Source organism: Colletotrichum truncatum (genome assembly GCF_014235925.2).
Source record: "Colletotrichum truncatum strain CMES1059 chromosome Unknown Contig_0013, whole genome shotgun sequence".
Taxonomy (NCBI): Eukaryota; Fungi; Ascomycota; class Sordariomycetes; order Glomerellales; family Glomerellaceae; genus Colletotrichum; species Colletotrichum truncatum.
In genome coordinates this window covers 478,523-491,956 of record NW_027222410.1, presented here as the reverse complement: position 1 = coordinate 491,956, position 13,434 = coordinate 478,523, and the positions used below count along the sequence as shown (strand labels likewise).

Here is a 13,434-nt window from a genome sequence, read left to right as displayed (position 1 = left end):
GCTTCTTTACGTATTGCTATCCCGTATCTAATAGGCATCGATTAAAGACGGCTATAGCGAGACGCGCGACGACTTTACGTTTTTATGCGACGACCGTAACGTATAGCTAAGGGAAGGAGACGGTTAGGTATTTAGGCACATCGCGGCGTGCCGGGAGAGGCGGCTGGGTTGGGTCGTAGACGTACCGACGACCGGCCACGTGCGCACGTATAGGCGGACATTCGAGCAGTTCTACGAGCGGCCTGCATATGCTTGGGGGCCAGCCGGGACGAGAGGCGGAGATCGGCTGCAGCAGCAGCTCGAAGCAGAAAGTCTAGCTCTACGACTTCGTCCGACTCGAGGTCCGACTGGGCCGCTTCGCCAGGCTCCGGCAGGTAGACATAGTAGATCGGCTGCAGCAGATGACGGGCAACGAAGTAGCTACATTCAGCGTAAACCAGTGGGACGTGATCAGGGCCATCGTCAACGGGCACAGCCCAGTTGTGTAGGTCTTGGGCATGGATGGCGGCAAGAGCTTGTCATTCATGCTGCCGGCGATCTGCTGGGCAGACAGCATTTTCATCATCACACCACTGACGGCACCACGGAAGGACTTGGAGGCGCTTTGCAAGGTATCCGCCATCAAATCGCACGTCTGGATCAGCTACAAGAACAACCAAGCAGCCTCTATTTTCTTCGTCACGCCCGAGTTCGCCGTCACCAAGGGGTTCCGGGATTCGTCGCAGGCTCGAGACACGACAAGCACTGGACCGCGTGATGATGGACGAGTGCTACATCGTACTCGAAGGTACACGGTCGTTCCGACCCAAACTCCGCAAGCTGGGCGTAGTAACGCAGGAATTCGACGTCCAGGTATTATGCATGACGGCAACGTTAATATTGGCGGACGAGGGCAAATTCTTTTAGCTATTAGGGTTACTACCTCGACTATGGTACTATGGATAGTACTCGCAGCCTCAACTTCTACTAACACATCTTACTATGATTAGCTGGTTTTAATAAAGCGCTTATTTAAAATCATTACGTTTTTTTTAAACTATGTGTGATTTATTCATATTCTTTTATTTTATAAAAAGTTGTTTTCTTACTATTCTTTTAGTTACTTAACGTCGCACACCCACTTCTCGCACACCCCCACATTTCGCACACCCATAAATCGCTCATGTAGAATTTTACCCTCTTCAACATTCTTTAATATCTTCACCACTTTTACAGCGATTATTATAATTCTTTGAATAGTTACTCTTATACGCTTAATGGGCCAGTATACGGAAACAGAAGTCAATCAAGCTCTCAATGCAGTTGCAAGTGGGCAGAGTGTCCGAAAGGCAGCTCATGATGCTGGAATTCCACCATCAACCCTCCAGTCTCGATTAAAGGGTTCACAGGCAAGAAATGTAGCTTTCTCTAGCTTCCAGAAGCTATCTCCAGCACAGGAAAGTCACTTAGCTGAATGGGTGCGTATCCAGGCGGCGTTAGGGCTGCCGCCAACACATCAACAACTCAAGGAATTTGCCCAGCGAATCCTAGACATCAGAGGCACTACCCAGCCACTTGGGAGAAACTGGATTCAGTTCTTTATTAAGAGAAATCCATCAATCAAGGTTCATAGAGCTAGAGCCATCGATTCTAAGCGTGTCAATGGGGCCTCAACTAATGTAATCAGGCAATGGTTTCAACAACTCGCCCTTCCAGAGATCAAGGCGATCAAACCACATCATCGCTATAACATGGATGAAACTGGTATCCTAGAAGGCAGATGATCAAATGGCTTAGTACTGGGATCATCAGAAAGCTCATCAATGCGAAAAAAACAGCCTGGGTCTCGGGCTTGGACAACTATGCTTGAGTGTGTCTCTGCAACTGGTCAGGCGCTTCCTCCACTTGTTATTTATCGAGGGAAATCGGTTCAACAACAATGGTTTCCTCTTGATATCCATAAACGTGATATTTACAGTGGTTGGAAGTTCACAGCAACTGAGAATGGCTGGACTTCAGACTCTACAGCTGTGGAATGGCTTGAGAACATCTTTATCCCTCTGACTAAGCCTGATCATCCCTCTGAGCAGAGACTATTGATCCTAGACGGTCATGGCAGTCATGAAACAACAGAATTTATGTATCTCTGTTATAAACACAAGATATATCTCCTTTTCCTACCGCCACATACATCCCACGTTCTCCAACCTCTAGACCAAGCAGTCTTTGGGCCTCTCAAGGCGACCTATCGAAAAGAGCTTGGATACCTCATTCAACACAACGATTCTACAGTTGTAGGCAAACGGAACTTTCTTACCTGCTATGGAAAAGCACGCCAGATGGCATTTTCAAGCAAGAATATCAGAAGCGGCTGGAAAGCAACAGGACTATGGCCCATTTCGATAGCTCGACCGCTCATGAGCCCTCTACTGCTTGAGAATGCTTCCAAGCCCTCAAAGCCAGGCTATTCTACGCCTATGAGGGCCTCTGATGGTGGAAAAGACGAAAACTGGGCATCTGCTACATCCATAGTAGCCTGGTCAACGCCCAAGAAGACAGTTGATCTATATGATCAACTTAGCTTATTCAGCAAGTTGGATAAAGATCAGCAAACGCAGCGACTGTTGTTTCGGAAGGTTCAAAAGGGATTTGATGAAAAGGACTATCAATTGGCTACAGCAGAGAAGAAGATTGCAATGTTGGAAGCAGAAGTTGAGGCTGGAATGGTACGGAAGCGGCGTAAGGTCCAAATGAGCCCAAATTCGAAGTTTGCCAACATTGAGGCAATTCACAAAGCCCAAATTGAGGCTGGCGAAATTGAGGATAGCTCAGATGAATCTAGCGAGCCTGAATTACCTATTAAAACTGGCGATAGTATCACAGTTGCAGGAGACGAATCAGACTTATAGTTATGAAGTTGATGAATACCTCATGATGACCCAATTTATGGGTGTGCGAAATGTGGGGGTGTGCGAGAAGTGGGTGTGCGACGTTATATAAGATTTACATACATTATAGTTAGGAAGCAATTACGGGTTGGGCGTAGGTCACAGACATGTAAATTAGGATATGAAAGATATTTATTTTCTAAACATAAATATTAAAATATTTCTGTATAGTTTATTCCTCTAAAATTAAGTAGACCGCCTTCTCAAATTCAGTCAAAAGTTCGATAGCCTTCTCGTCACCAGTAGGAAGAAGCTGGGAAAGATACACACCCGCAATTCCCTTGTTAATGTCAAGCCACTACGACTGTTTCAGCAACGATCCGCACCGTAAGAAGTTTGTGACAGAAAAACTGGCATGCAAGTCTGTAACAAGAACTCACTCAGTAACAATTCCGCATTCCGGACCAAGTCAGCGAATATTCGCTGCGCCTACCGGATACCTTCTCAGTATTAACCAATCCTCCAATTCCAAAGTCGCTTGGAATGTCGTTGGGAATGGAATTGTAAATCGCGTTGCGACTGTTGACATTGTAAATCTCCGGTACATCCAGTCCCTTACGACTCTCCAACTGTGGACTGAACATAACTTTGAGAGTTGTAGAGTGAAGTAGCTTGCCCTGTAAGACTCCAAGATATATCTTTAAAAGATCATGAACAGTGGTGTAGATACCCCCACCTCCAATGTCATCAATAGCAGGGTCGGGCCACCAGAAATCAGTCACCTCTTTCAAGTCGGTCATATCTCTCTCCCATAGCGTTACTCGGCGTGCCCGAAGGTCTTCTCGTTGCTCGAGATGGAATGTCACGTCGTGGGCTGACACAGGCTCGAATATGTTCTTCCTCATGAATTTACTGAGCTTCATACCAGTGACAGGCTCGACCTTCTCACTGTAAGTCAGCTACAAAACCAAATGCATGCAAATCAAACTCACCATCAAGCCAGCCCAATCAATACCTGGGCTGTAAATGAACTGCTCTCCAGGTTGGGATACTAGAAAAATTGGGAATGAATCTCGCTAAGGAATCCGATTAGACCTCGGTGAGTATTCTCGATAGATCAAAGACCTACAATGGTCTTCTGATACACAAGCGGGACTCCCTTTAGTGTATGGTACTTGGCCGCTAGGTCATGCACAAAGGCATAGGCCATTCCGCTTGAGTGTGTTAAGAGGTGTCTTTCGGAAGCTATCAGTACACCTAGCAGTTTAGGCAGTATTGTTTTAGAGGAACGTACCGAAGAATAATAGGTCGCTCCGACGCTTGAAATTGAGGCTCGTTATTGTTGGTGAAACCTGTCAAATTACAGGATTTTTCCACTCGGGCAGAATAGTAGAGATGTCGCCGTCAAGGTTCAACAAACCTTTCTCCACATATTGCATAACTGCGATATTAACGATAAACTTCGTGGCAGAAGCGATCCAATAGACGTCATTTTCGTTCTCACTCACGTGGCCGCCAAATGAATTCGCATACTACAGGGCTCCTAGATACTCTTAGCGACAGCTTATGATAGTTGAGAGACTAGGCTTACCATCTCGACTTACGGCATCAAGAGCAACTCGTTGAAGGGGCAATCCATGTCGGTCTAGATAGTTCTTCACTCTTTTGTTGATGGAATCCATGGCAGAAACAAAATAACCCCTAAGTTGCCATCTGAGTCTAAGCGCCCTGAAAATATGGTTTAATACATCCATACGAAGACAAAAGGGCTGTATTTATATTCAATTAATAAGTTCACAAACGTCTCTGTCTACAGTCCACCCTTTGCCGTTGGTAGGTAAGTTTACTAGCTATGACTCATAATCGATGTAGATTTTTAAAGTGGCTGAATATGATAGTATTACGTAGCAACAAATGAATCACAGCCTGGCCTGAAAGTGAGATCCCATAAACCTTGCGGCCGAAGTTTAGCTTAGATGGACCAAGGAGCTTGTAATCCCTGTTACATCTAGATACACGTATTCACGGTGGGGAACAATAGTAGAACCGAGTTGTGATTCATCTGGTGGTAAGGACGTACTGTATCTTAACAACACCGTGAATTCATCTACTGGAGAGCATAAGACGGAGGAAACCGGAACGATTGTGGGCCAGCATCGGTTTGGTTAATATGTATATCGCCTTTTTGTACTATAGGTTATGCTGGCATTGTCAATTGAGAGGCCAGCTGGGTGCACACAGGCTGTGTGCTGCCTTTTACATACCGAAGCAATCCCAGAACTTGAAAATCTTTCGTCATATTGTCGGACTGCTTGATATCCCATCGACCGCGGCTTGACTCCATTTTCGCCAAGTCCTCAAGTTTCCACTTTTAAAGCCATTTTTACTCCGCATTACACTAGATACATAGAAAACATAACATTTGCCTCTAAATGTCAGGTTCCATAAGAAGTGGCGAGTACTTCTAGTACACTAGATTTTTACTAGAAACATTCTATACTGAAATATTAAGTACATAAGTTAACAAATCTAGCAGCCATTTATGCCTTGATTAGCTTTACCCCTCCCTTAGCGAAAATGGGGTCATGCCGCGGTCGATGGGATAGCCAACTAGCTGCCAATTGCGTTATCTCGATCATCCGTGGCGCTGGGTGATTGGTATGGAGGCCATTATAAAGACAGACATGAACATGTAGTACACAGGGCATGTCTGCAGGCAAGACGATCAGGCGAGAGAAAAGTAAAGCTACGCTAGTCAAGCATGAGTTGCTGTAAGAGAGTTAGGCCGCCGCGTGACTCATGTGCCTGACACACTAACGGGTTAATATTAGACTGATGGAAAGGTTGGTGTGGGGGTGGCAGTACGTACCAGCATGAAAGAATTTTGAACATCGATGATTGTAACTGCTACAAATGAATGAGAGCAAGTATAAAAGATATGGCACCTCATCGCACCTTGTCCTTTGTGCATACTGTGAAGAAGCATAACAATCTTTCGAATGTTATAAGAAAGTTTTCTTGTTTTTCTTACTATTTTTCATAAAAAAGATGTCCCTGAACCGAATTGCTGTCTATGGCCATCGTGGCTGGGCAACAGCCCGAATTGTTGCCGCCCTAATTGACTCCGGGGCCGCCATCACCGTTCTGCATCGTGCAGAGTCAGATACTTCCAATATTCCTGCAGGTGTTCCTAAGATTGAGGTTGATGTCTTTGACGAAGATGCTTTAGTGAAAGCACTCCAGTCTATTGACATAGTATTGTAAGTTTCCAACGATTTTAAAGACGAATGGCCGGCTTGACGGCTTGAGCTAATAATATACTTCTAATAGGTCACTGGTGGGAGACAGGGATGTAGATAAGGAGCACGGCTTCGTCAAAGCCATACCAAGGACCAATGTAAAGCTCTTCGTGCCCTCTGATCTAGGTCTTCAATATGGCGAAGAAGGAAACCTTATTCCTATCATTAAGCAAAAGGACGATCTGCAGCGAGCAGTTCGAGATGCTGGCATTCCCATGACCAGAATCTTGATTGGAAATTTTGCGGAGTTCACTCTCGGTTGCTGGTAATACCCATCACCCTTTTAAACTCGTCTGACAGCTAATTCTTCTTAACCTACTAGTGCAATGGGGGTTGACCTTGGTCGAAATAGAATTGTGCACACAATTAACTCAGCCCAGGAAAAGGCAAACATGACGTAAGTACTTAAATCCCTTACCAGCAACGTATTTCTTCAATTTACTCGGACTGAACGTTTGTTAACTATTTATAGTACGAGAGATTATGTAGGGGCTGGATATGCATCAATCTTTACGTCAAACGACATATCCCAAATCCAGAACCGCACTATCACCTTATCTGAGCTCGCTCCTACAGGGGATGAAATTGCCGCCGCTATGACACAAAAGAATGGCGCCGAACCGGAAGTGTTTACCCACAGTCGAGAGAAGGTGCAGAAGGCTTTTGAGGATGGCATTCGGGCTGGAGAATTGGTGGCCCCTGCCTGGTTTTACCGCAAAATTTGGGGAACGGGAGAACTGATGAAAATGCTATCCTCAGATGTCTGGGACGTCCCAGGTTATCAGAAAGCGACTTTACATCATCTCATTGTTGAGGAGAAAATTGAGGCATACAGGGATTTGCCCCTTTCTATTGCAAAGTACTTGGAGGACGATATGTTTTGAGGATGTGATTATCAAATACGATTGTATGGCATTAAGATACCCATCATAGGAACTTGTCATAATCTACTTACCAATCGAGAAACATATCACTTGAAATACTATACAGATATTATATATCAAGCAAATGTGAATCTCGCTCTTCCTAATCCTGTGCTTTTGTTCAATCCGCATCTTTTTAGCGACTCCGATGTTCTGAAGAACTCTTGGGTACAGAAAAGCGAGTCAACTCCATATTCACAGATGCTTGGATACTGATAGGGATCATGACGACGGCTTTTTAAGCATCCAACCTTTTGTCTTACACTAACTAACCTGATTGTTGCACTAGGGTTTACGGCTAAATTAAGTTTACGCCGACATCTTAGCGCCCGTGACCCACAGTAACCGACTAGCGACTGTAGGTCTACTTTCACCACCTTAAGTTTATATGTCTCGTTTAGGCAGACTTTCGCCGAATAGTTACGTATATTTATAATCATTATCTCAGACCCATGTTGATAAATGCCCTGGATTTACAGACCCCTGTTCGAGAGCATATAATCTCTATTAGTCAAACTAAGAGTTGCTAGCGTCTGTGCGAATTAGGGATAGCATTTAAGACCTTACGGAGTAGATAGCCTACTATTAGGCCCATTACCTTACTATCATCGATGTACCTATCATCTTCCGCAGCATCACCAAGGACGTTACTACTAACAGGATAAAAGCCTCATCAAGAACACGGTCAAAACGCATACCAAGGACAAAAAGCTGCAGAGGAGGCTGACCCAACACGAAACAAGTATCGGTGAAGAGCCATACGGATCCGGGGTGGGTACCAAGATTGGCTCCTTGGCGGTCAAATGCTGGGCATGTCCTGGGAAGTAGATGGTACGAACACTGAACGAGGCAAAAGTACATCCTTGCATAGTAGGCCTGGAATGACGCCACATCCGACCAACGACTGGACTAGGTAGTTGGGAATATTGAGACTATTCTGTTCTTCCCCTATCCCTCACCCTAGCCTCGCCTTAGTTACCTCCTGCTCAAAGCAATAGATCCAATAGCTTCTGTTGATGACTGTTGGACTGGGTTGTCGTGTGGAACAATAGAGCTAACAATGCACAGGTAGGGGGTTGGACGGTACTGCCATTCGAATTTGTCCCCTCTGGTTTTCTACATGTGTGGTCGCTCTCCTTTTATCGCTTACCTCATTATCGTGGTTCCCGGCAGTACCCCGGCGGTGCCCCACCAGTAGATGCCGGAGACGCCCCCGAAGCTCCCGGCCCATCGCCTGGGGCTGCTCATACCTCTCTGATAGAGTAGAGACGAAAGTGCGTCATGTAGATGGACTAGCTACTGTAGTCGCATGAATTAAATGGCGTTTTCTTATATTCTCATCGGCATTTTTTGTTCTGCTCCGTTTGGCGACTGAGCGGTAGCCAAGCCTGACCTAATCACTACCCCCTTACGCGAGTGTGCCTCAGAATCCTCTGATGTATGTATGCCAGCGGTTACCAGACTACTCCGAATACCTTCATTAATTCCAAGACATCTCTGTTACGGTGACACACTCGCGCAATGCGTATCTGGCGTGGGATGGAATTGTGAGCCAAAGGTATCCATGCTAGCATACAGGCAAGCATGAACGCATGTAGCAACAGGCCTAATCGAAGTTCTGTTTTGACGCGCGCAATGTACCAACAACATGATTGAGGCTGAATGTAAACTTGGATTACCACAAGTAAGTCTGTCAACCCAAAGCTAATCCGACAAAACAACTTCCGACCGATAACAGACTCAATAAAACATAACTCATCAAGCAAGATAGCTTTATTCCTCCAACCCCATGACAAGCCTTTCTCGTCCCTAACGCCGAAATATCTCCACCAAAGCCATAGCTATGTATCTGAGCCGAACCTTCGTTTGAAAGCCTCTTTTTCTTTTTCTACACCTTCCTGAAATCTCTTCACCCGTTCATAGAGTTTCTGGATACCTTGTTCGGTGCTCTGTACGCGCTCAAGCGTCTCCTTCATCTGCTCCATGTCGGCGGTTAGCTTATTCATGAAGATGTCCACGGGGACATCGCCCTCGGAGTCTTCGTGTTCAAGGTTGTTCAGAGCGGCTGTCGTTTCCAATTGTACTTCAAGGCAGCCGATGATAGAATGGGCATTTCTGATTAAATAATCAAGTGACTCGTCGATAAGTGTTACGGTGCCAAGGATGGCCTCGGCGCATTCCGACTGTTCTCTTATCGAATTTTGGATGCGATGTTTCTGGTTCTCGAACCAGGTGTCCATATCGTCGCGGGCAGCTCCAAGCTGGTCAACCCCGGTCCTGGGTGCGATATTTTCACCCCCAAGGGCGGGCGGACGGTAGGGTATGATGGCAGGTTTGAAAACCTCCTGTGAACACAAGGACAACTAGTCCTTTACATCCACGCCGAGAACTGAAGTGAGAACTCGTCGCCATAATCCCACATGGAGCTTTGGTGGGAGGTGGTTGCTGGGGATAAGGCACATGGCCGCGGCGAAAATGATGATGCCATTGTCCTCAGCTCTGTCGGTGATAGGCATCCCGCATTTGCGAATGTCACGCTTTTTGGGGAGGGTGGTCGGTAGGATGTGCTTTAAGAACGCGTTAATGGTGCAAGTTACGGTTTCGATGTGGCTCGGTGAGGAGTTTGGGTCGAAAAGCTGGATTCTCTGAGCCTTCTGACTTGCACATGTGACTACAACCAAGCCGAATTGACTCTCCTCGAATTCAAACAACAGAAACGTGTAATCGCTCTTCCAAACATCGTGAGAAATGAGTCGTAGAGTCTCGCGTCGGCTAGGCCCTGCGACCATCGACTTGACAACTTCGTGGCCCACAAAGAACACGTGAGGGGCCAGCAACTTGAACACGTCTTCCAAAGCTTGGTTCAACAAATCGCTTCTCACGATAGTGTTCTTTCCTGTCAGAGATGCGATTCGTTCCAGTTCGCAGGCCTCTCGCGTTCTCTTCTGCCCCCTTGGTCTTTCGTCGCACTCCGTCATCGTACAGTGTTTAGCGCTTCCGTGTTTCAGAGTCGAAAGCTTCACGTACACGAAAGAATCGTCGGGCGGAGACAAGGAAGGATCGTTACGGGTGTTGTCAGTGTGGGGGTTCGGCAGATCCTCGCTGTGCTGATGGTCAACGTCCTCTTCTGCCAAGACTGTGTTCTGGCTGCACGAGGGGGAGCCTTGCTCGGAATCTCCGTCGTCGAAATTGCCCCAGAAAGAGCCTTCAGGCTCTTGGTCGGCTGGAAATGTCTCTTGGTCTGCTGGGATATCTCTATGATTGCAGTCGGTGACCCCTTGATCTTCGTCTTGAATCGACTGGCAGGGAGGAGGTGGCGAAACGTTCGAAGACTCTAGGCTGTTGTGGATTAAGTCTTCGAGCTCGAGATCTTCCGAAATGTCGACGGATGGACTGCGGGATGGATTGCGAGACGACTCCCGTGGGAGTTCGGGGGACTCAAAGGATTGATCTGCTTGCGAGCTACCAGGCGTTGTTGGCGCAGTAAGAGGCTGCTCTTGCTCCACAGGATGGATGATATCGGTCGCCTCGGCTTCTTCTGACGTGGTGGCTGCGGCCGTGTCCTTTCTTGTTGGCTTGCGAGCAGTGTCTTCGGGCTTGACGGCAGCGATGGCGGCTACAACGTCTCCCAGCTGGATGCCGAAAACGTTTCTTGCCTTTGAGGCCCCGTTGCGTCGAATGCGAGCCTGCTCACACAATAGGTCGATTGCTTTCTGGTAATCTTGAATGATTTTGGCGAAGTCGTGGAGAGCTACAAAGAACTTTTGGCCCTGTTTTGCTTCATCGAACACGATACCGAACAACACGTGGATTGGATCGACATCCCATGCCTGTGCGGTCTTGTCAAGCTTACCCCTTATGCTTTTGATGTTACTCTTGATTGTGAAGGCTGGAGTCGGCAACGTGGGAATGAAAATGCGGACCAGACTGACAGGCAGCAAACGGCGGACGTCGCTTGGGTCAGCACAAATAGAAGATTCCGATGACTTGGCGACGTCTTTTTCGAGCGCCTTTAACCGATCATAGAACTGGTCACACTGTGTTTGGACCTCTGAAGCGAATTTGTTGAGTCTCGAAAAGAGATCTGGCTCAGAGCTGTTGTCGTCGTCGTCGCTGGAGTTATCAGAAGCGAGTGAATCAGTTTTGGCGCTCCTGACTGGACGATAGGAGATAGAGGTCTGGCGTTGGAGGTTTCGCTTCCGAAGCTGTGATACCATGGCCTTGGAATGTCTTGGGAAGAAAAGGCTGCAAGATGATGATCTCTCAGAAGTGAGATGTTTGAGGTCAGAGTGGGAGGTCGGAAGTTGGGCTAATAATTTTCTGACAGTGTTGTTGGGAAGGAACACGAGGCAAGGCGCGGACTGTGGACCTTACTCATGCTGGACCTTCCCCATACGAGGAGGAAACGGAAACACCAACACAGGCAGGTGCGACAAAGAGCCGCGAACCCGGATAGGCCACCCCTTTGCTACCTTTAGTGGGTACAGCATAAGGATGAAGGGACAACGATGCGCTGTTTAGTTGCGCAAAAAGTTGTGACTTTTTAGAAAGTATGGGCCATAGTGTATTTAGATACTATGCCAGAAATCCAGCCGCTGATGTCTAGGCAACCAAAGAAAACGAGCGTTGATCTTGATGTTGTGGGTAGATTATGTGATGTCCAAGATACATCTGTGTTGGACACCAGTTTGTGCTCCGAATTATGTCAGCAGGCCACCACTACGGCAAACAGTAACTGGCGCCTCTTAAGAAAGAAAGAAAGAAAGAAAGGGAGAGAAAAGCAAGTGACGCATCAGCAGCCGCCAAGGAATTCTAGCACTTCTCCTCACACCCTCCCACTGAACAATTCGCATCAAAATGATAAAAGACACTGTGCGTTTCTGATTTTGCCGGTATCAATTCATTCGGTAATTGAGATTGTAATTGAAATGTCCCAAAGCGCCCGCCGGCAATTCCAGTGAACATCCGGCGACCCCACAGACCCGATGCCTTCAAATAGTCTACCGTGTATGCGTGGGTCAAGGTAGTCGGGGTGCCTGGGATCGGAGGGTACGGGGTCGGGGCCGGGGTGCAGGCGGCCTTCACGTTCAAATTGCTGGGATCAGATTCGCACGCTGGATTTTCTGACCTCCATAATTATGAATCTGGCATAACTTTCTGACCTGTACTCCATTTGCATAAATGTTTTTTCTATGGTTCCCCACGTGCAAACGGAGACTTTGTATGACAGTACGTAGGTCATGGCTTTGATGACTCAGCTTGGCTGAGGGAATGGGCAAAAACCTGGGCCTGGGCCATGATGACTCAGCTGCGCAACGGGCAATCGCCGATAAGAGTGTCAATCGATTGCGGACAGGCTTTGCCAGGTTAAATGAGGCGTAGGTGGTTTATGTAAGCGGCACAGTGAATGCGCCCTACCAAACTGTTAAAATCAAATGTGGCGCCTGCTGTGGCGCCGAACTGCAAGATGGATACCGTACGCTCCGAGAAAATGCATAAACGGGACAGGTCAATTTTGAATCGCTGACGGGTCAGAATACTGGAGGCGTTACGACATTTCTCGTCAACCTATCTAGATGAGGTAAATAATGGGTCTCAGCGGCTTGGAGCCTTATGTTTTTTCAGAGCGTGCGGTAGAGATATTGTAGCCAGACCGTTCCAAAGTTTGACAAGTAATGACATTATGGCCTCGATAATAAACAGGATTAACAAAGCCTGTAGATCATACGATGACGGCATATGAACTGATAAGGCGTTTTAGAATTGCAATTGATACTCCTACGACCTAGAGCTTTAGAGAGACGGATGGATATCTGGTTACTTACCTACGGCGTAATAAACCCGGTCGCATTTCTGTTAGAAGTTGTGTACGAGTTGATTTGGAGTGTCTTACACCTTCAAAATCCACAGAGAAACGCCTGGGGGAAAGAAGTTCCGAAAGGTTTCACTGCTCCGTGAGAGGTGGAAAAGCCCTCTGCCCCCTTCAAAAAGCTGTCCGCGGTGGTCTAGTTGGTGATGGTGTTGGGCTATTCTACCACCAGAAAGGAGCTTGGAGACGGAAAATTCAACCTAAATTGAATTGGAAGTCAGATCGCGGCCTTCGAGGGTTTGATACCTGCTCCTACGTCAGAGACGCAGGCAGCTCCGGAACGGAGACGGGGTTCGGGGGATTAGTGCGCCCACCGATGGGACCCACCAGTGGGGCACCCGACGGCGCCTGCTGTGCTTTGCTTCGGCATTTGCAATCAGCTCTGGTTTCTCTTTATTCCTCCGGGCCTTTTCTAAGGCAAAGTGCTGAGAACACTTTGTCTTTTATTGTGTACAGTCGAGCATTTTTCATTTTAA

At 47.1% G+C, this 13,434-nt stretch overlaps 5 protein-coding genes across 5 annotated transcripts; 3 read left to right on the top strand and 2 right to left on the bottom strand.

Annotated features, from left to right (window-relative positions):
* Positions 1-1,256: 1,256 nt before the first annotated feature.
* Positions 1,257-1,763, top strand: CTRU02_215170 (transposase; the record flags this gene model as incomplete). Its single annotated transcript, XM_070206389.1, has 1 exon — positions 1,257-1,763. One exon carries the CDS (start codon positions 1,257-1,259, stop codon positions 1,761-1,763), a length of 507 nt encoding a protein of 168 aa, XP_070059948.1.
* Positions 1,764-1,802: 39 nt separating this feature from the next.
* CTRU02_215169 (transposase) lies at positions 1,803-2,888 on the top strand (the record flags this gene model as incomplete). Its single annotated transcript, XM_036732458.2, has 1 exon — positions 1,803-2,888. One exon carries the CDS (start codon positions 1,803-1,805, stop codon positions 2,886-2,888), a length of 1,086 nt encoding a protein of 361 aa, XP_036575815.2.
* A 211-nt stretch (positions 2,889-3,099) lies between these two features.
* CTRU02_215168 (transesterase) lies at positions 3,100-4,077 on the bottom strand (the record flags this gene model as incomplete). Its single annotated transcript, XM_036732457.2, has 4 exons — positions 3,100-3,225; positions 3,368-3,808; positions 3,860-3,943; positions 3,997-4,077. The coding sequence occupies 4 exons, from the start codon at positions 4,075-4,077 to the stop codon at positions 3,100-3,102; spliced, it is 732 nt and encodes a 243-aa protein (XP_036575814.2).
* Positions 4,078-5,915: 1,838 nt separating this feature from the next.
* On the top strand, positions 5,916-7,050 carry CTRU02_215167 (uncharacterized protein; the record flags this gene model as incomplete). Its single annotated transcript, XM_070206388.1, has 4 exons — positions 5,916-6,127; positions 6,198-6,431; positions 6,489-6,563; positions 6,627-7,050. 4 exons carry the CDS (start codon positions 5,916-5,918, stop codon positions 7,048-7,050), a joined length of 945 nt encoding a protein of 314 aa, XP_070059947.1.
* A 1,880-nt stretch (positions 7,051-8,930) lies between these two features.
* On the bottom strand, positions 8,931-11,306 carry CTRU02_215166 (uncharacterized protein; the record flags this gene model as incomplete). The annotated part of the gene is made up of 2 exons (XM_036732455.1): positions 8,931-9,434; positions 9,510-11,306. 2 exons carry the CDS (start codon positions 11,304-11,306, stop codon positions 8,931-8,933), a joined length of 2,301 nt encoding a protein of 766 aa, XP_036575812.1.
* Between the last annotated feature and the right edge of the window lie 2,128 nt (positions 11,307-13,434).